The sequence below is a fragment of the Alligator mississippiensis genome, chromosome 4 (assembly GCF_030867095.1).
Source record: "Alligator mississippiensis isolate rAllMis1 chromosome 4, rAllMis1, whole genome shotgun sequence".
NCBI classification, from domain to species: Eukaryota; Metazoa; Chordata; order Crocodylia; family Alligatoridae; genus Alligator; species Alligator mississippiensis.
Window position 1 is genome coordinate 56,976,324 of NC_081827.1, and position 22,612 is coordinate 56,998,935.

General features: G+C 41.0%; 1 protein-coding gene across 13 annotated transcripts in view; it reads left to right on the plus strand.

Moving 5' to 3' along the window:
* CNTN1 (contactin 1) overlaps positions 1-21,751 on the plus strand; it is a 470,483-nt gene extending 448,732 nt beyond the window's left edge. For all 13 annotated transcript variants that reach the window (XM_059726000.1, XM_059726001.1, XM_059726003.1 and 10 more), the window contains one exon: positions 19,219-21,751. In XM_059726000.1, the coding sequence (XP_059581983.1) occupies positions 19,219-19,298 (80 nt within the window). In that variant the 3' untranslated portion in view covers positions 19,299-21,751. The remainder of the gene's footprint in view (positions 1-19,218) is intronic.
* The last annotated feature ends 861 nt before the right edge of the window (positions 21,752-22,612 follow it).

Genomic DNA, 22,612 nt, shown 5'->3' on the forward strand with positions numbered 1-22,612 from the left:
TAGGACAAAGAGGGAACATCTACACGAGACCCTTGCTGCACAGTAACCCAATAACACTGCACAGTAGCATGCCGTTCAAAAGCCTCGTCAATACACTGCTATGCAGTGTTATTAGGCTACTGTGCAGTAAGTGTAAGAAAAAAACCCATGTGATGACGCTACTATGTAGTAGGACAAGTCAGTGCACATTGGATTAGTACTTAGTTAACCAAATACTAAACTTAATGCGCAGTAGCTAGGGCACATTAATGAATGTATAGATACCCCCAGAACATCACAATAAGTTTATTCAGAAGAATGCTGAGGAATTCGCAGTTACTGTAGTCCGTATGACAGAAACAGTAGGGCTGGAAGGAAGGAACCCCAAGGGACCATCTTGAGAATCAAAAGGGTTCTCAAGTTTTTTGGACTTGAGGCTCCCCTCATTTGATTCAAGACATCCCTCTGTAACTTTTGTGACTGAGCAGCATCCCATTTCAAGAGCTAATGTATTTATTACATGGCTTACCTCCTTGCAGAAGGATTGGGCAGCGCTGGCCAGGCAACAGCCGGGCAGGAACCTTCCTAAACCTGAATTTATCTCCACACATGCTGAACTCCTCACACCTTGCAGCTCCCTTTAAAAAATTGCACAGTACCTCAGAGTGCCCCAACACTCTGGTTGAGAACCATTGATCAAATTCAGCCCCTTGAAGCAGGTTCATGTCTGTTTTAAGCAAATGTTTATGTAACTTACAGTTAAGTCCCAATGAGAGAGATTCCTTAACCTCTGCAATCATCTGTTCCAGTGCTTAACCTCTCACATAGTTAGAAAGTTCTTTCTAAATTCTAACCTAAATCTCTCTTGTTGCAATTGATACCCGTTTCTACTTCAACTCTCCCCTATTGACATAGAGAACAATTCATCATCTCATTGGAGGAGTATAACCAACCATTATGTTTGAGGTTAAGAAGAAGAGAACCAAGGAGAGGAATGAGAATTCCTTGTAATACCAAGCGCAAATGAAGGCTGATACATGAGAACATCTGTTGGATGCTCTTATGATGCAGTAAGGACAGTTTGAAATTAACAAGCATTGGTTTCCTGCAGTAATAAGGAGCTTTAAGCTAAATATCCCTTTAAAAGGGGATAGATCATGATCTTTCAGTTACCTGAAATATATTAGAAATACATGCCAGACTAATTCAGAAAATAAATTCTTAAAACTGAGTATTCATATTCTTATTTACAAATGCAAGGAGGATTGAAAATAAGCAAAAGGTCTTGGACATTTCCCATGCTTCCATCAATCATAGCTGGAGCTGGAAAGTAGAAAAGTAGGCTGGATAGAACCTCATGAATTTATCTAGTCCAGCCCCTACTCAAGGCAGGATCATCTCTGATTAAACCAATGCCTGAGTGCAATCTCTGCCTAACTCACTCTTTAACATTTCCAGGGATGGAGACTCTACACCCCCTCTAGACAGCCTGTTCCAATGCTTAATCACCCTCATAGTTCTTCCTAACCTCCAACCTAAATTTTCTCTGCTACCATACTAAAGACATTGGTCTTATTCCTATCCCTTATGGCCACAGAAAATAGTCTATCCCCATCCTTTTCATAATCATTCTTCAGGTATTTCAAGACTGCTATCAACTACCTTTGTCTTCTGTTATTCAGACTAAATAATCCAACTTTTCTGTCTATCTGCATAAGTCCTCTTTTCCAGGCTTCTAATCAGTTTTGTCACTTTCCTCTGGAATCTTTCTAATCTATTCACATCTTTCATTCGGGTACTTCTTTAGGTTGATTGCTTCTATCTCGTAAAATGCAGAATAAAGTGTGTGCATATGTATTTTTAGTGACTCTAGTTTCTAACTAACCTTTAGATATATTAAAATAAGTCAATCACCTTGTGAAAGCCTTCTGTGGTAGGAGTCAAACTTACCACACAGGGATTTTCTAACATCCTAAGATTGTATTTGTATCTTTTAGGGCTCTCTACATGTGCATGGAAAGGCACAATGGGATCTAATGCACAATCCACACAGTCACACCTCCTGCCATGCCACTTGTGCATGGCAGGAGGCATGATTGCGGAATCATGTATTATTGCTGGGTATCATGTATTATAACCCATTCCTGGGCTCTCCCTGCACTGGCAAGAAGCAAGCTCCAGTGTCTGGAAGCCCCCTCAGTTGAAGGGCTCCCAGCAACAAGGGCACCCCACATACCCTAGGGCTAGAGTATCATGGCAGCCATGATCCCACAGCCCCAGGGTTTCATTCATCCTTCAGACAGCCCTGCCCCCTGGCTGCCAGGGCCCACCTGAGTCCTGGCATCCAGTTTCCACAGCTGAGGAACTCTGGGTCCCTGTGCTGCCAGGATTTAGAGTCATCAGCTGCTGGAGCTGAGAGTCCCCTCAGTTTTGAAACTCTAGCCTCAGCTGGGCATGGTGCACCCCTGCAACTGGGAGCCCTGGCAGCTGATGAGGCTCCCAGCCACAGGGGAGACACTGCCACACATGCAAATGAAAACTCGATAACATCTAGCTATGAAGTTAGTACACATATTTGATGTCTAACTTTATAGCTTGTTGGAGCTGTTTATGATGTGATAGGTACTTTGCACATGTATCAAGGTAATTGTGCAAAGTACCTATCATGATAATTATAAATGATACCTGGTAGAGGTAGAGATGGGCCTTAAGTACATCTTAAGCATCTTGCAGTATGCAGAAACATGAATTGTCAGATGGATGCACTGACCATATAGATTGCCTTTTCTAATTTCTGTTCCTGCACAAAACTCTGCATTAATTTAAAGATGGGGCTGCTCAAATGTACTTCCTAATGCACTTCACTAAGAATTGGGGAAAATTCAACCCACAAAAATGTGAGGCAGGACTCCTAGCCTTGATATGAATTGTGATTTTTTCCCCTTGGATGCAGCTACACATCCTGCAATGCCCAAGTCCTTTTACTAATGGAGGGAGAAAGTAACAGCAGAATTCAAAGCTACCTGAGAAATGGAACTTTCTGCTGATGAAATGCCTGTGGTTGACTAGTTATAGTCATTTGCTGGGAGTGGGCTGAAGGAGTTTTTCTGTGTTTAAGTGGTCCATGTACCATGCTGCAAATGTTTGAGTATGAAGGGTACAAATTACATTTCTTTACCTATGGGGAGGCAAAAGTAGCCAGATTCTCAGGGAAGAATTAAAAAAATATTTTAAAATACTTCTTACGTACCAGTAAGTAAATATATACTCAGATCAGTTCTACAGAAAATTCAGTTGTCCTCAGAATGCATAGCGTATCTATCAGTCTTGGAGAATAAATTCAGTCATTAAAATAGAAATGTAAGGAATTTTAATCTTACTTTAATTATAAATTAATGTAGCAGTTCATATGGATCTGCTCCCAATACCTCCACAATCTTTAGAGTGCTGATATCATGCCTGTATTCACAAAGATCAAAGCAGATACCTTGGTAATTATGTCAAAGCAAATCCAGAGCAAGATAAATAAACATCTGATACAAGACACAGTTGATGAAGAATTAAAGAATGGGAAGATATTTAGTACCAATAAACATAATATTGTTGAAAGTAGGTCTTGATCAGTAAATTTGATTTCATTTTTGATTAAATTAAAAATGTGATCGATAGAAATACCTGCATATAGCTAATTTGCCATGTGATAGTCTCATTAAAATGTCATTACAAATTAGCACCTTTTACTATTGGTCAAGCCATCTGTTAAATGACTTGAGAACTGGCTGGCTGATCCTAAAAAGTAGCAATCAGCAAAAAAAAAAATTGAATGTTTCTTGGGATTTCCTTTGGAATTTGGCCTTGATGCTATTCAATGTTTTCATCAATGGCCTAGAAGTAGATAGAAAATTACAGCTGGGGAAGCATATGACACAGAAATTGGCAGAGTGGCAAATAACATTGACAACAAGGACATTTAGAGTAATGGCAATCACTTAAGTTGGGTTCAGTAAAACAAAACATATTTAAATATAGTGAATGAATAATATAATATAAATGAAAAGTCAAACATCTAGGCACAACAAAACAAGTTTTACCTACAGAATGGGAAACTAAGAGCAGTGATTTGTAATGGAGAGACATCTCAATATAAGCTTCTTGTGCAAAAGATGTGATACTCAGGGTTACTGTAATGGTAGGATAATGAAAGGAAAAAGGGACTTATTTTATGTTTGTAAACTGCATTGGTGAGATCATTAGGCCAGATACAGTCATTACACTTTTACCAATATAAGTGCTTGGAAACCAGCCCAAGCCCATAACAGTGCACAAGTTTGGTGCACATAAACTGGTTTAAAAATGGTGAAACCCAGTCTAAGATAGACTTGGGTTGATATGCGCTCAAACTTAATTGACTTAGGTTAGACTGGCACATGAAACTTCTGTACCAGATCCCTTATTGATTCAAGTTAGATCACTGTCTGTTGGCATCCCCATTGCCTTTGTGGCCCCCTGCTAGCCCCCCCTCACAGAGAGACATGATAGCACTTGCCCTGTGCTTGGCTGCTTCAGCTGAGCACCTCGTCAATACCACCTGGGCTCTCACAGGGTTGAGTTAGCACAGTGGTTGATGATGAAGCAGCAGCGGGAGAGAGGTATGGTCAGCCATGCCTTGCAGCCTGGTTAGGCTCCCTGGGGTTCCCTGGGGTGCCCTGGGGCTATGCCCTCTTGTGGGGACATGGGAGTCCCTGGGTGGATGTGCAGAAGCCCACATAGAGACCTCCATGCCCCCATGACTGGGCACATCCCTAGGGAACACAATCTGACTGTAGGGGATAGATGAACATGGTTGCCTCCACTACCTTCCTGCAGTTGACAGATGCCTGTGGCTGACAATGATGGAGGCAAGAAAGGTAGGAAGGGGGTGCTCAGCCATGCCCAGCAGCCAATCAGGGGTGGCCTGGCTGTACTTGGCAGTCTCTGGCAGCCTGGTGAGCCCTTTGGGATGTGTGCGGGAGCGCCTGCTGGCCTTGGCCACTGCAGGCAGCTTGCATGACCCGCCCCCCACCCACCAAAAGGGGAACATGTATTCTGTTGGTTCCTAAACTAATGTGTACCACTTACAGAAACCCATGTAAGCTCGATTGATTCTGCCTCTTTGGCTTTTTGAACATCTGTATTTAGCTTTACTGTAATAGTGTGTCCAAGTCTGCTGCCCACATTTTGAAAAGGAAAATTGGAGAGGCTGTAGGGAAGAGCTGCAAAAAAGTATTGTGGACTAGAGAAAATTATTATGGGGATACTTAAGGAGTTCAGTCCGTTTGACTCAGAGCTGTCAAAAGTACAGCACTGCTCCATCCAGCCTGTGGGGTTCCTGGTGAGCCAGATAATTTAGGGACAAGGGAAGCAGTGGACAGGGCCTGTCACGGAATCTGGGGCTACAAGGCCCCATTGGACGTGGCCACTGGTGGCAGGAGGGCAAGCAAGAGCTGTGACAACACAGCCTTGCTTACCCCATGGCAGCTTGGCCCACTGCCACTGCCTGCCACTGCCACTGCCTCTACTGCCACAATCACTGACTGTGGTGCACCCACTACTTGCCCCATAATCTGGCCTTGAAAATATTTCTCAGTCCAGATCTGGCCCAAGTTGTTGGGTGAACTTGACATCTCTGGTTTCGCTTATCAAGAAAAAAATTGAAAGGTAGCTCAATTATAATGCATAAATGCCTTCAGAGGAAAAAATATTGGGTACTAAAGAAGTCTTCAATAAGCGGAGAAAGATCAGTAGATGGATTTTTTACTAATAAGTTTGATAAACCATTGAAACAAACTACAAAGAGAAGTGATTTCCACATCTTTAAATCAAGACCTAATGCCTTCCTGGAAGACATACTTCAGCTAAACTCACGCTAATAGGCTCAAAACAATGATAACTGAGTGAAAAAATTATCAACACTGACAAGAGGTCAGATTACATAGTCTAAATTTAAAATATATGAACCTATAATTTTATGATATATGGTAAATGGTGCAGTAGTTAACATGTTGCAGGTTAAGTCTCTAACAAGTAATTAATTTACCCACTTGAATAGATAAATATCTACTTAAAGAAGATGGTGAAGTATACCAGGTAGCCTACTATGACATTCCCCATCAGAAAACCAAATCTAGCCCATGCAACCTTTTTCTCCCACGGTTATTTTGTGCTATTTCTGAAACAAAACCTCTTTAAATTTATGGCAGTAAAAGCTGCATAGAAGTCATTTTTCTCCTCCTGCAAAATATGTGGACAAAAAGCCTGAAATATTTAGGTTTTTTGCCTGCTTCATAGGGCAAGAGGTTTTTCACATTGGAATGGAAGTTAGGTCTGTGCAAAATGGATAGTATTTGCTTCAGATTTGGATTTGGCCAATTCGGGGGACGGTGATTCGATTCGGTGATTTGAATCACTGTCCAGAATAGATTTAGCCAAATCTGATTTGGAGATTTGGCTACTACCGAATTAGCTGAGTCTCCAAATCAAACAGGCTCCATCTCACACCCGGCCCCAGCATCCTGGCTGTTTAAAAAAGAAAAAGCCCTGTACTCATTGGCTGCTGCCAGGCGTGGGGTGATCCCCACTGCACCCCACTGCCCCATGCTGCGTGGGAGGGCTCTGCCATGAGCCCCCATCCCCCGCCCACTCTCCCAGTCATTCCCCCATGGCTGCCCTGCCCAGCCCCAATGTCCTGGCACTTTTTTTTTTTCAAATCCCCGCACTTATCAGCTCCTGCCAGGCAGCGGGGCGATCCCCGCTGCCCCCCACTGCTACATGGGGGAGCTCTGCCACAAGCCCCCAGAAGCTTCAGTGGCTGCTGCAGGAGCCGATGAGTGCAGGGCTTTTTTTTTTTTAAAGAGCTGGGACACTGGGGCCGGGCGGGGCAGCCTTTGGCGAGACTGGGAGAGCAGGTGGGGGTCGGGGGGAGCTCAGGGGGGCTGGGGAAGCAGGCAGGGGATGGGGCATGACAGGGGTCCCCCCCATGGTCCCCTCCCCCCTCCTCCAGACCCTACTACCACCTACTTACCGGCACAGAGTCTGGGTCCAGCTCCCTGTGGCGGCAAGCAGGAACATCTTGAATCTCCAAATGTCTCTGAAGCTCTCCAAATCTTTTCCAAATTGATTTGAAGAACTTCGAATTAATTCAGACCTTTTTATTGGTCTCCTGATTCAATTTGGAATTAGAGATTCTGCCACCAAATTGATCCAAATCTCCTCTGAATCGAATCAGCACCTGAAGCTTCGTACAGCCCTGCTGCCTTTTGATAATGTTTATTGGTCTACCAATATGAGGTTGCTAAAACAGAACATGATGGCTCAGATGCTCCCAGTGGGCAATCAAGTCTAGCAGAACTGCTTATCACTGCTTTTCCCCATGCACACTTGCACCCTTAAAAAGTTATCACCACCTGAGAAGGCTTAAGTGGAATTTCTGATATATGTACAGAAATAACTGGCAAACGAGTAACAAATTTTAACACTGTGATCCCCAAACCTAGCTGTGTGTACTACCTTGACAGTTTTATCTTATCTCAAAAAATGTTAGGTTTTCCTTTTTTATTAGCTGGGGGATTCCAGGAAGTGAGAAATGGGCAGATGCAGGTTTACAATGAAAGATTTTATCAAGATGCTGTAGGTCCTAGAACTAATAAAAGCTCTTGTGTGATTTTTTAAGCAGTTTCCAACTAAAACAATAAATCAAATGGGGAGGAAGCTAGAAATATTTTCCCCTATGTACCTCTAGAGTCATATAGATCATATGTATTCTAGAGGTACAAGGAAGGCATCCTATTAATTTTACCCCTAGAACAGCTGCATTGGTATACTGGGGTGAGATGGAGGTGTGCATGCACGCACAGAGCCTTCTCCACTAGAACTACCCAACTGCAAACCCTATCTGTATACCAAAACCTTTTCATGAGATAGATAGTTGGAGAAGGATTATTGACATTCAGGCATGCCAATTTGGAAATGAAGGAACCTTCCTCTGAGTGCCTCTGAGTTTATTATTTGTTTTATTATTTACAGTAGTACTACTTTTTATGGCCAAATTATTGCAGTATATCATCATAAAATAAAGGGATTTGTTTTGTTTTTTTAAATGGCTGCAGACACAGGCTTAGGCAAAAGGTGTATATACGTAAAATTAAAAGTAAAACTCACAAAAAGCTGAAGAAAAGAGTCCAGCAGCAAAATGTGATGCTGATAGTGGTTCAGCTAGTATCCAAAGGCAAACTATATTCAGCACCACTTTAGTAACACTTGTTAAGATTTGCCCTGAATGAACTTCATTGTTTCTAAAACAGTGCTGAGCACTCCTTCTTTTTGGTACTGTTGTAGCAAGTCCTACACCAGTAGTCTATGTAACCCTTACCAATAAGAACATATTATTGTAGAGCCTGGTTTCAAGTGAAACTCGAGCACCATCTTCTTCTGCTCTTTAAAATGTACTGTTTTCGGTAACAAGCAACTCTCCAGTTAGGCTCAGATGAATCCACCCTTCCTTGATCTGGCAATGCTCCGGTCTTGGCATCATGCTATTTGTGGGACAGCATTCCAGGAAGCATTGCCCCCTGAGAGCTGGAGCTTTACTTTCAGATGAAGCACAAAGCCTGCTGGGGCCAACAAGTTGCCTTGAAGCTGACATGCTTCATGTGAAGTGAAGATAGGATTTCTCTTGGCCTCATTCATCACAGAAAGGTCCCTACAACTTTAAGATTTTTTTAAATGTATTAAACAAAAAAGGAATGTTTTAAGTATAGCACTCAATACACAAAAGATGCTCTATTTAACCCAGATATGTGACTGGCATGGGGGTGGCTAGGGATACAATTTAGCCACTGGCAATTGACTAATAGTCTCACTGTTGAAAATTATCTCACTTTCCCCAGAGTACAAGGCATGCTTTCATTTTGGCAGGCCAAGTCTTCTAACAGGGCCAGAGTCAATGGCAAAGAAGCCATTACAAGTCTCTGCCAGCAAGCCTGATGTCACTGCCAAAAGAAAATCATTTACATGGCTTGGCATCTGAGCTTATAGCTGCCTTTCATGTAGAAGGGAGATTAGTGTTGTGTAGTGAACAAACCACACAAACCACCAGCTGCCTGCTAAATGCTTTCTATGTTCTATTTTTATTTGTGGTAGTTTCAAAATTGTTCTACAGCCACATAGCAAAAAGGACAATGCAAACTTTAAACAAACACAAATTCCTCCTCCTCATGCATATCAGTCTGTACATAGAATTGGCCACCCCCAGTCCTGTACACATTCCTTAAATTGAATAGATGCATCCTCTTTTTTGCTGCTTGAGAAAATGTGCTTGAAGCGCTCTAAGTACATTTGAGGAACAAGATGGAGGCATTTACTCATGATAAGTTTAAAAATACCTCTTTAAAAAGCAGGGAATTGGGGGAAATCATCAAAATCAATATGCCTCAATATGCATCAAAATCAATGCCATCCCTTCATTGACAGCTCTGAATGAAACTCAAATTCCATAGAAGAAATGGCAGTGAGATTTGTTTCCTTTTACATACAGAAGCCGCTACATATATGCATCCCAAGATCAAACTCTTTAAGAACACCACAGTTATTTTCAGGTTATTCTGGCTTGTGTATTGAATAGATTTTAAAGATAGAAAGGTCTGTATTACACAGTCATGGTCATCAAGGTAGCCTGCTGCCCCTGAGCTTCCCCTGAGCCAAATTCTATTCCACCTACTGGGCACCTTAGGCATCTAAATGTGATTCTAATCCATCCTGTTAAAGTGCCTGAAAACTCATATTACAGCTTTAATATTGAGTCACAAAAGCAAGCAAGCAGCAAGGAGGAAGCATACTGCATTTAAAGTTTTTTAGGGATTTGAGTAAAATGGAATAGCATCACGTTTAAGTAACTATGTTGAGTTATACACTTAAAGGTATAGGCTCTGGCCCATAGTTCCCATGTACTTTTCCCAGTGGCGCTCACGACCCCCTAGAGGTGCACTAGTTCAACTGCGGAACAGCAGAGCTCTCCCATTCATTTCAATAAGAAGCATTTAGATACCCCCAGGAATAGAACAGAGGAGGTACGTGCCTTTCCACTCATTTTATTAGGGAATGTTAATGCCTGCTAATAAACGTCTGTCTGGTCAAAATCCCACTTTTCCTGAGTGCATATACAAGAGCAGTCCTTCTAAATTGACCATATCTTATATGAGCAACTGCCAACAACCAAAAGGAGATTCTTGTCCTCCTCCTTTTCATTTGACTTTTTCATTCATTCATGTCTGCACTTATCTTCTCCACAATTCAATGTACTCATCTATAATTTATATAACCATACTACCCTACCCTATATTTAATGTATGTAGAGTATTTGGAAATCTTTGAGTGGAAGATGCTGTAAAATAGCATTGTTGGCAAGAGTCACTAGCTGGAGTTATTATGCATAGACCTAAGTTATTTTTCTTAGCTTGTGAGCAAGTCTTTAATATTTGAAGAAATATGATATTGTTGGTTTTGTTACTGGTATGCAGTTCTACTCTGAGTGAAGCTCTAGCAGGTAACAGAGAGATTGCTGTCTGCTTTGTGGTCTGTATTTGGAGGCAGTTCTTAGGAGCGTAGCTTCCTGGAATACAGGCCTTGTTGTGTGGACTAAGATTTCTAGAGTTGGGGATTGCCTGCATACTGCTTTTGACTGCCAGGACTGAGGCACATGTGTAAATAAAGGAAGGTGTACTGAGAAACCAAACTCTGCCTCATTGATTTCTTCTCTGTTCTGAATATGGATTGCCAGGCCACAGAATTCTCCTACCATGCAGAGGGTGGTGCTGGTATCAGAAGAAGTGAAAGGGAGGTAGCCATGTTAGTTTGATGTCAGTCAGAAGGCAAGGTAGATATATGCACCTTTATTGATGAACTAAATAAGATATATGTAGAGAGAGCATAAGATTTGTCATGGCACGTCACAGCATCTGATGAAGTGAACTTGGTTTGACAAAAGCTTGTGTGCACGTGCACTCTCTCTCTCTCTCTATCTGTCCTATCTACACACACACACACATACATACATATACATTTATAGATATATCTTATTTAGTCTATAAGGCTTGGGGCAGAAGTTACACATTAACTGGCTTTAGTGATCAGAAACTGGTTTAAACCTGTAACAGAACAGAAGCTCAGTGCATATAAAACAGTTTCAAAATGGCCAAAACCAGTTTGAGATAAACTGGTTTAATGTAGTATCAGACTTAACTGATTGAGGTCAAACTGATTTATGGAACCCCTTCTAGACCCCTTCCCAGTTTAAGTTAAATCTGAGTCCCCCAGCATCCCAGCATTTTGCAGCCCTGGGCTGGGCAGTCTGCTCCAAAAAGCAGGACTGGCTCTGGCCCTCTGAGCTGTAACTGGAGCAGGCACAGGGGTGTGCCCAGATGCCAGCCCCCCTAAGGTAAAGGAGGAAGGGAAGGGGTTTATTCCCCACTTCTCCCCTGTCCAACCAGCACAGAACCCAGCCGCGGTCTGCCAAAAATTTGGTAAACCAAATTTTGGGGTGGCTGTAGCCTCCCAACATCCCCTAGAACCTCCTTTCACCCTGCACAGGCTGTTGCAGCTCTGCCCACCCCGCTCCACCAGGAAGTGGCTTGCAGTCCCATGGACACCACGACAGGGGCTGCTGCCTCATCAGGGTCTCTCCCCCCTCCAAGGTTCAGCAGCACGGCTGGGGGTGTGGCCAGACACCAGCTGGGATGGCCCCCTGAGGCAAAGGGGGAATGGAGGGGTTTATTCCCCCCTCTGTCCCCTCTTCCCCAACCAAGGTCTTCCTGGCCGGGTGTGAATGGTGGAGGCAGTGGCCAGGGCTGGCAGACCCTGCCTGCAGTCCTCCGGGGGTAGAGGGGACAGAGTGGGGAAATAAACTCCTTCCCTGCCCAATTCACGTCAGGGCATGAACGACTCCTGCCTCCTGAGGCTGGGGGGGCACAGCAACCCCCCACAGGCAGTGGTAGCAGTATTGTCAGTGGGGGCATGGTGGCAGCAAGCGGGGACCACCCACAGGCAGCCACGGTGACATCAGTGGCAAGGGCGGGCTGAGCAGTGACTGCCTGCAGGTGACCATGGCAGTATCAGCAGCAAGGGCGGGGGTGGCATGCGGCGACCACCCTCAGATGCCAGTGGCAGCATCGGCAGTGGCCAGTCTCAGGCAGGACACATGCCTCCCCATTCCCGCCCCCACCCCCCCACGCATTGCCTATGCCTCGGGGCCATGCCAGCCGGCGTCTAACCACACCCTGCCCCTGCCACTGGAGCAGTGAGGGAGGAGTGCCCCTGACACAGGATGCTGCACCCTGACCAGACAGACCCCAGCTCAGGTCTGTATCAGTGAGACAGGGAAGGAAGGGGAGAATTAAACTCTCCTCTGTCCCCCATTTGCTTGAGTCTACTGCTGGGGCTGGCCACAAGCAGTGAAGGGGAGAGTGAGAAATCCCAAGCAGGGGTTGCTTTCCCCCTTCCCCTTCAGGAACACCCTGACAGGGAACTGTGCAGGCCAGGGTGGGGGTTTAAACCCCTCCCCAATCATGCGTGACCTGCCAGAGCTTGGCCATGCCCCACACCCTCAGCTGAGTTTCCCTCCAGCTGATAGGGTTGCCAACCCTCTAGGATTGTCCTGAAGTCTCCAGGTATTAGAAGTAAATCTCCTGGAGACTGCTGAAAGTCACCTGGGAGATAAATGATAGGGCATTCATTAAAATAAACATTAAATGTTGAATCCGATTTATACAGTAGTCCAGTGGGGTTTTAAAATGTAATAGTAATGTGTATTTGCCTTCCTGATCTAAAGTCATTAATGTCATTATGTTATGTAATGAAATCTCCCAGAATAGAGTTGGCAACTCTACCAGCCGAGGGCTTGTTCTAGCACCCCCTGGCTTCTGGCTTGAGCCGCTGTAAGCATGTGGCTGCATTTCTGGAATCAAAAGTAAATGTCTCACTTGTAAATCGATTAAATCTATGACCATTAAACTAACCTGCAAAGATTGAATTGAACCTGCGAAAAGCTGGGGTTTTTTGAACATCTGTACTTAGCCTATAGGTGCATATCTATCCTACCTTCAAAAAAAATAGAAGTCATGGAATCATTTTCAACAATAACCAGGTCTTTAACAAACAATTGCAAATATTTAATACAGACAGTTATAACCTGGAAACAAATATAGAAGTCTGAGATGTTTTGCTATCTATGAGATATTAGATTTGTTGTTCATTTGCTAATTTTATATGTAAAATTTTCTCTATGTAAAATATAGAAAAATACTGAACATCTGAATTTGCTGATAATACAATATACAATATACTCACTTATGTATACTGGACAAGTGCATGATTCACTTAACTGAATAATAGGATGACAGTACCAGTTTGTTACCTTCTATTTACATTGTGACAAATATTGGTTATTTTATAAATCACTAAAATGCAGTTCTCAGCCCTAATTTTTGCTTTGTAGCATAATTGTGTTTCAGTTAAGTGCATAATTGGTGGAATGGAGTAGTAGTCATCAATTTTCAGATTTTAAAGCTGCACAAAACTGCCTAAGTTCTGTCAAGTTTGAAGGCTGATTATTAGAGATACAAGTTGTTCTGGAAAAGAAGGTAAGAGGCATAAAGGAGTCATGACAAGCTTAGCACAGGCTGTTCCTATAGTTAATAAGATTGTTTACACTGGGTTTGGGTAATTGCATAGCTTTTTTTCCTGCCCTGAGGCCATGCACTTAAATAGAGTATACTGTATTTGAAGGATGTGCAACTGATGGCCAAGCCAATCTCACAGCCTTTTGTTAACTCTCTGCTTTCAAAGTGAGTAAAAAGTCAGAAGCTTAATCCAGCAGTGTAGACTTCTGTCCAGGCTGTCTCTGTCTGATGGAAGTGGGCAGTGCTAGACCATCAAATATGGTATAGGAATATAAATCATGCATACGTGGGAGTTTACCATGAGTTCTTCTGATAGAGACAGATTCCACTGGCGGAAAACCTATCCCAAATTGTTTGCCTCATTTACTCTCATACCTTATCTTTCATGGGAAAATGTTTAACAGAATTGACATTCTGTGGTTTGTGGCTTTCATATTTCTGAGAGCAACTTAGATCAGAATGCAGGAAAAAAGGTCAGTTAACCAAGTGCAGCACATGCAATACTGTATTAAATTTTAAAGTGCTCATAATCCACCAAATGTAATCTAGGCCTATGTTTAAAAATAAAAAATGAAGAATGTAGAGTTTCCACAGCTGAAATGCATGTTTAAAGTAATTGAACCAAATCTCTGTTTCTTCCTACAATATTGAGTACGCATGTAAAATACCACAAATTTTTCTGTTTGGGGGCATCAGGAAAATTGAATCTAACATATATAAGAGAACTTTGTTTATTTACAGTAAATCAGATATCTTGATGCCAAGCCCATGCATGGAATTTTTGCTATTTTTATTTCAGACTTGCAGTTTATAGTCAGTAGGGGTCAACCTTTTTGGCAGGCATGCCACAAATTTGTCCCACAACTTCCCCAAGTGACATGCTGATCTCCTTCCCCTGCCCAATTTGTTGCTCTGCTTTTTACTCCTAGCCCTGTGCTTCCTGCCTGAGCTGCTGCCCTGCTTTCTGCTTACTTCCCTGTGTTCCCTACCCAATTGGCTGCTTGGCTTTCTGCTTCCTATGCTTCCTGTGCATTGTGCTGCTTGTCCCCTTCCATGATCTATTATGTCAGCTGCCCATGTCACTTGTGGCACCTGTGTGCAGGTTGACCACCCCTTCTTTAGACCTTGGCTAGGGACAGAAGTTAAACATAAACCAGTTTAAATGATCAGAAACTGGTTTAAACCTGTAACAGAACAGAAGCTGTTATACATAACAGTGCACATGAACCAGTTTCAAAATGGCTGAAACTGGTTTAAAATAAACATGGTTGAATGTAGTATCAGACTTAACTGATTTGGGTCAAAATGGTTTATGGAACTTCTGTCCCAAACCCCTTCCTGGTTTAAATTAAACCAGGGTCCCCCAGCATCCCAGCATGCTGTGCAGCCCTGGGATGGAGTGTGCTGTCTGCTCCAGAAAGCAGGGCTGGCCCCACCCCTCTCCTCCCTAGCTGGAGTAGTGAGGGCTGGCTGACAAGTGGGCAGGGGCAAGCCCAGCTGAGGATGCAGCCCAGTCTGCAGTGGGGAGACGGGGGGCTGCCCTCCCTAGGCATACCCCAGCTGGGGTCTAGGGCCAGGGAGGGGGGTTAAACCCCCTTTCCCCATTCAAACTTACTGCTGGCTGCAACTGTGGACTACAAATCCCAGAGGTACCTGGAATCAGGAAGAGGAAGTGATGAGCAACCCTGAAGAGTCCTGCTGCTGTAATTGTGCACTGCAAATCCCAGAGACTTTGGGGGCAGCAGGAAGAGGAAGTGAACACACAACCAGAGAGCTGAGCTCTAGCACCCCTCCACCCCTCCTGGTTTATGGCCTGAGCCACTGCAGGCATATGGCTGCATTTCCTGGATTAAAAGTAAATGCCTGGTTCACTTCTGTTTCAGTTTAATCTGTGTATTTTAGACTAACCTGCAAAGACTGAATCGATTCAGCCTTGGGCTTTGTTAATGTCTGTACCTAGCCCTTGTGACTGACCTGCTGTTATAGCTTGACCATTTCTGTGGCTGCAGTTTGCAAGTACAGATAGCACTGAACACAGGATGCCAATTGACAGGGATTACTGGTGAAATGTCTACATAATACTAGCCTAGTCTATTAATATTAATCTAAATAATAGTAATCCACATTGTCTGCATTACTTTTTACATAGTTTTCTAGTTGGACAGAAGAAAAGCCAAATTAATTGTTGGCCAGCCTTCATGGAGGGAATAAAAACCACCAGTTTATACACATCCATACATATTCACAAATACTTTTTTCCCCAGAAAAAAGTCTATATTTGTTTACATTTTTAATTGTGTCAGATGCTAGAGGTTCTGATACAACCACTGCACTAGTATTATTCTTTTTGTCGCACATACTCCTGGTAATGGCTGGCTTGTCCAGTTTGCATGTCATGTGAATTTGTATTGCACTGGAGATTAACTGCCAAGCTCTGTGACAATTATGTTTGCTAATGTGCACATATGAGCATACAAAATTGCCATGTCTTTGAATACTCATAGAAGCAACCTACTTTTATTCTTCTTTGCTTTATCTTTTAGTTGTGTGAAAACCTGACTTTTTCTGGGGTTGGACTGTTGTTGTCCTGTAGAAGGACAGTTGATGCTCAAAAGCTTGTCTAACATCTCGCCTAACTGTATAGTTGGTTCAATAGACTATAACACCCCAAAAAAACTCTTGCTTCTCACTGTCTTTCTCTGAATAGATAGACATGCTATACAATTTAAAAGCTGAGTTGGGCAAATGAAGGGGTAATATCAGATCTCTTGTCATCTTGATTTCATGGCATTTGGACATAAATGTATCCAAAAAAAGAAACGTTTAGCTCAGTGAGTCACTGCATAAATTGTTGCTAAAATCTCTATAATTTTTGTATTTTTGCATGTTTTGTGACATAACAATGGCTGCAGACTGTAAAGTTTATTCAGTTTACTGTATCTGAAATATCTTGAACTTTCTTCATTGTTTAATAAATATCCTAATCTTTCTCTTTGATCTTGAAGTCAAAATATCCTGCCCCTTCAAAAAGGTTCTGAATAGTACTAACCTGAGAAAATGAGATGCTTACTGAAAATGAGTGTGTTACTTAAACAATGCCATTTACAACTTGTTTAAGAAAAGGTGTTGAAGATTAAGCTACTTAAACACTCAAGAAACTATATACACCTCAATCGATGATGAAATATGGTCGGTTCCCCCCTACCCTGGATCAATTTTAAAGGGCTAATTTTAAGTTTAGCAAAGAGGCTTCTGTATGTGTGAAATTATGAATATATACATTGCCTAATATAAAACAGATAGCAATGAGTAATGAGTCAGGCCCACTCTCCATGACTCAAGGAACCGATCTCCCAGGACTGAAAGCAGACCACTGTGTTTGTCAGAAGACATGTCTGTTGCCATAGTCGGTCTAATAAAAGATATCACATCACCCAAAGAACCTTGTCTGCCTATTGGCATAGGAAGCATTCTAGGGGTAGATTCAAACTCTCAAGAAAGGGCTATTACAGCAAGCTGGTGCTCAGAGAGGAATTCTTTGATTAGATGCTAAGTATTCTAGATCATAGATAGCTCCTTTGGTGGAGAACACCTGCAGAAAAAAGGGTATAAACAAACGTTCAAATCATCCAAATCATTACTTGGAGCCATTTAAACTGGAATCTGGTTCTGTTGCATGCAGAAGTTCACATGGGCAGCTGGAGGTAAGTAAGTGAGAGAGGAGGGGCTGATGGGATATGGGATACGGGGGGCTGGCAGGTCCAGGGGAAGTAGCCGGGGGGGAGAAGGGTAGTAAAAATAGGCCAAACAAGGTAGGAGGAAAATATTGAAACAGCATAGCCCCCGGGCTGTGGTGAATGGCTGAATGTCTGCCCTGGGGCTGTGCTATGAACATGTGCAGGCATTTGTTAGTTCAGGTTAACCCATTTTAGATTGGGTTAACTCAGGCCAATCTAAAGTTGGTTCACCTTTAAGAGAAACTAATTTAAATTGGGCACTTCATATTTAGAGCAGTTAAAGCCCTGTAAATGCTTGCATTCTCAGCCTTTTAGAGCTCCCTCAGCTTGATTAGGGTGACCTAAATGTAATACTTGTATGTACTGCAAGTGACCAGGGCTAAGTAAAGACAGTCAAAAAGCCTGAGGCTGAATTGATTCAGTCTTCACAGGTTAGTCTGAGCTGCATAGATTGAACTGATCAGTAAGTGAACAGACATTCACTTTTGCTCTGGGAAATGCAGCCACATGCTTGCAAGGAGTTTGTGCCAAAACTAGTCCACCCACCCTGCAAAGCATCCTGGGATGCTGGGGGACTATGAGTTAACTTGAATCTAGAGGGGATATGGGACAGAAGTTCAATAAATTGATTTAACCTAAATCAGTTAAGTCTGATATTACCTTCATCCAGGTTTACCGTAAACTGGTTTTGTCCATTTTGAAAGTAGTTTTATGTGCACTGAACTTCCATTGTGTTACAGATTTGAAATGGTTTCTGATCGTTTACACTGGTTTATGTGTAATGTCTGTCCCTAGAGTGGGAGTTTCTCATGCCCGTGTGGCTAAGGTAGGGGGGTGTGGACTTTTAATTAGCAGGTGGGTGGTTTCCTTCATACATAGGTAACCAAACAGGATTTAAAAAGCGCTAGTCTCCTTTCATAAAATAAGCTTGTAGATCTGTGGGTTTACCTGGTTTACCCAGATTGGCACTGACTTAAAGCAACTTATGGATTAGTTCGTGTTTGTGCTTAGCAATATGCAAGGAAAAAGTTGTAGGCACTGTGGACTGGACACAAAAGGGGAATCTATGACAGTACTTACGTCTTCCACATGCAGCATGAGACTAACTCTGAGTACCCGGCTATGTGCAAGAATAATTCTGTTACCCTCCCCTGGCTGCATAAGTGTCCCATTATAGTAACAGGGAGGTGTTGGCTTGTGTCAAGAAGGTGAAATTTTTAATCGATTGATTAAATCTTCAATTAATATTTTTGTTTAAGAGTGAACTGTATGATTTAACAAAAATATGCACTTTCAGGCAATGCTGTTAGAGGTCAGCCATCTGGACTTCATAATCCAGCAAGTAAATAATTGGTCCCCACTCTGTGACATCTTTCAGATTATAACTGATCACAACAACATTAACATTTACAGAGGTGTCTCGTTCCTTCGTCACATTTCAAAGACTCTGTTCATTTTGTTTTCATGTGTTTAAATATTTATTCTGAACTTTTCACCTCCTGGTATAACCTCATAGCTTGTTGGAGCTTCTAAACCAAAATATTCTGATGTGAACTTAATGGTCTCACTGAAAATATAAACATATTGAATAAACAGCTTATGCAGAATGAAGGACTGAGTCTTTGGTCACATTCTGGTGATCTCTTATTCATTTTAAATTGTCCATGCGGCTAAAAACTGCTTTGAGATGAGCCAGCTGGCTTTTCAACCCCTCTTATCATAATCACTCTCGAGCTAGATTTTATGTAACAGGTATCATTTGATTTAAAATACATTATCTGTTTAATTTGTAGCTGCTTCGGTCGGTGCATCGCCTGGTCTCCTTGGCTTACTGCTGCCTACCATTGGTGTCGTTGCCTACTTGGAATTTTGAATGTAGCTGGATTTATCTTGTCCTCCATGCAGTGCAAAGGACTCCCTTCAAACCTGTGAGGACTGCAATTCTTTTTGATTCCTGTGGCACCATCCTAAGCCAAATAAATTACACTTTAAAATTACCCTACTGATTTACTATGAACTTTAAGAGGACTGAGGCATCCAGGAACTCCTTCATCAAGTGAATCAACTTTTGAAAGGATAAGAAATGATTTTTAACTTGTTCCAATATGCCTTATAAAACACTTATGCTGATCTGTGACAGTTGCATGATTCGGTCCAATGGGGCAAGTTACAGTGTTAAAATTCAATAACATAGGCTGTACAGTGAAAGTAAAATCACCATACATAGGTGCTTTAACTTTAATAACAAATTGTGAAATATAATAGAGATTGAAATGTTGATTGTATGTGGTAAATGTAAGAGTAACTACGTCTGTCTGTACTATCCTATATGTTTTGTGTACTGCATATTTTTGAATGGCCCCTGTCATCATTTATGAGATTCCAGGATTTTAGCGATACAGTCAAAGCAAAAACATTTCATTTATTTTTGGATCTTGTTTCTTTTCCCTAATTTTTTTTTCCTTCTTCAGGCTGTTGAATATCCTTTGGGAACATTGAGTCCAAAAATGAATGATAAGGACCTTTTATTTTAAGGCTATTCGGCAAATTTAATTATGACTGCTAACAGTAAAGATAAATTATAAGAATTTTGCAGCACCTTAATGTTAGGCAGCTTTCTATAGCTCAACATATTGTTTTGAAAACAGTGCTGCTTAACAAAATGTTGTGAATTTTTAAAACAATAATAGTTTCTGTTTTGTCATATAGACAATACTAATGACATATATGGTCTCTTATTCTATTTCTTTTACTTTGTTCAGAAAGTACCATTTCAATTTAGATAATTCAGCCTTTATATTGATGGAGGTGTGAAATGCCAGCTACAAAATAAGCAGCAGTTTTTTGGTTTGGCTTTTTAGTATTTTATTCAGATGTTGGTGTAGTGTATTAGATATTTTAAAATGAAGTCCCATACAGGGTCAGCCATTGGAATAAAAAATGGTAGAATGTTTAAGTTGTTTTTTAAAACTTGAAAGATTTACAATAATAATCTAAAAGATATACAGAAAAAGGGCAAAAAAAACAAGGTAGCTCAGTCAGAAAAATATAATTCTAATATTTACTTGTTATGCTGTAGATGCGAGGTGTTACCTTCCTTTCGTGAAGGCCTACAGTTGGGAAAACTACAGGCTTTTTTTTCAAGAACTAGATATTATTCTACTATCCTTAGTGCTGTAAATAAGAGTTTTAAAGTTCTAAGACTATTTCCCTGTTTCATATAATGCTGAAAGATATAAAGATGTTAATAAATAAAAGGCAAATCCTGAATGGTCTGTCAACTCTAAATATTAATTATGAAGTTTACAAAAGGATGGTTATTCTAATAGGAGCTAGGGAATGTTTTTGTTCTGACTGTGTCTACAGTGTTTCAGTGTTTATTTTTTAAGTTGTTAAAGAAATGCAAATTCCTTTAATTTCCCATGGTGTGCTGGGAATTTAGTTTGAGTGTGAATGTTGAAAAAACACAGTGATATTGAATCAGCTGGCTCAAGTAATAGTGCAATGTATGATGCTTCAAGAATTATAAGCTTTGAATCATATTTTATTAGCACAACCCTGCTAGCTACTTAGAAATAGATTTTATCTTTTTAGAAATGATACTGTAGAGGTCCATAATAATACTATTTACATGAAGCAGGAATAGGCCTATTAATACTTTACACCCCTTTCTTTAATTTGTATAATTTTTGTACTATATATTTACATGTAAAAGTGTAGAGTCTTCATTAAGAAATATCAATAATACTGTTTTAGTTTAATTTTAACTATTTGTTACAAGATGAAACTTTTTTAAATAGGCAAAAGCGGTAACTTCCCAATGGAGGAATTTCAAAGTGTCAAATATTACTGAGTTTCATAAATTGTATAATTATTTGAAAGAAAAATGAGCTGTCTTCATGCATAAGAGAAACTAATACTCTGTAAGCCTTCTATACAATAGGTTATGCATTTTGTTTTGTTATATTTTGGTTTTGGTTATTTGCAGTCTGACTCATTTTTTATATAATCTACAACCACAACTAAATCTTTTGCCAAATGCATGATTGCCTTTTACTTTTTTAATATGCGGTGTAAGGAGAAAAACTGGTTAGTTTCTGCATGAAAATGATCTGGAAGGTAAAACCACTTTTTAAAAATCTGCGATACAGATGGGCTAGATTACAGCATCTCACATAGTGACCAGATAATTCCAGATTTTCATTGTTTCACTCAACTGTACAAATTTGACTGGGACCTTCAGTTTCAAACTGTTGTCAACAAAACTAACTAATGTATCATCTGCTTTAAAACGCAAGGTTCTTAATTAAAGTTTATATAGATAGACACATTTGTTGTTTCTTTATATTTCAGGAAACTTAATATAATTTGATACTAATGAATTTTGAATTGGGTTTTTTTAGTTACTTTTTATCATTTTTTTTCAATTGAGTAGAGCAGAACCATGCTTTGTCCTTTTTATGAATGACAAATAAATTATAAATGAATAAATGTATTAATGTTGCTCAAGCTACAACAGCTGTCTTTTGAATTGGACCTTGAAAATCCATGAATAGAATTAAATGAGGTGGTTGCCTTCGATAGAAAAGGACTGGACTTGATGACCCACAAGTTCCCTTTCAGTCCTATGTCCTATGTTCCTAGGAATTAACAGGACGTTAATGGACTTCTTGATTGCAGAATTTCTGCTTGGCTTTGGTAAAAATGGCAGAAATAAATATATAATTTCATATCTTCAATAACAGAAAGTCTCGTGAAAAATCTTCAGCTTTGTTACAGATAAAGATTAAGCAAGAAGAGCAATTTGTTCAGTGGTCCATTCCAATAGATATATTACAAAGAGTATCCATTCAATGAAACTGATCAGGCAGGACCAAGTTTGGCAAAAATTAATGCCTTGTGCAATCTCACTGACTTCAGGATTGATCTTAGGTGTAAATGACCAATTTGTGAGGTACTAAGTGCCCTTTAAGAAGCAAACTCAACTTCTCTCAGCATCAGGTCTTGAATCATACAAAAGATGGTAATAAGTACCCCTACTTCCCAACAATACTTGGCACTATTACAGCTCTTCGTTTCCTTTTACTTTTCTTGATATTACTGCAAGTTGTTCATTCCCAACCAAGAAGAAGGAGCTGGCAAAAAAGACATTAGACACTGGTGTATTTAAGTAAAAAATAGTCCCTC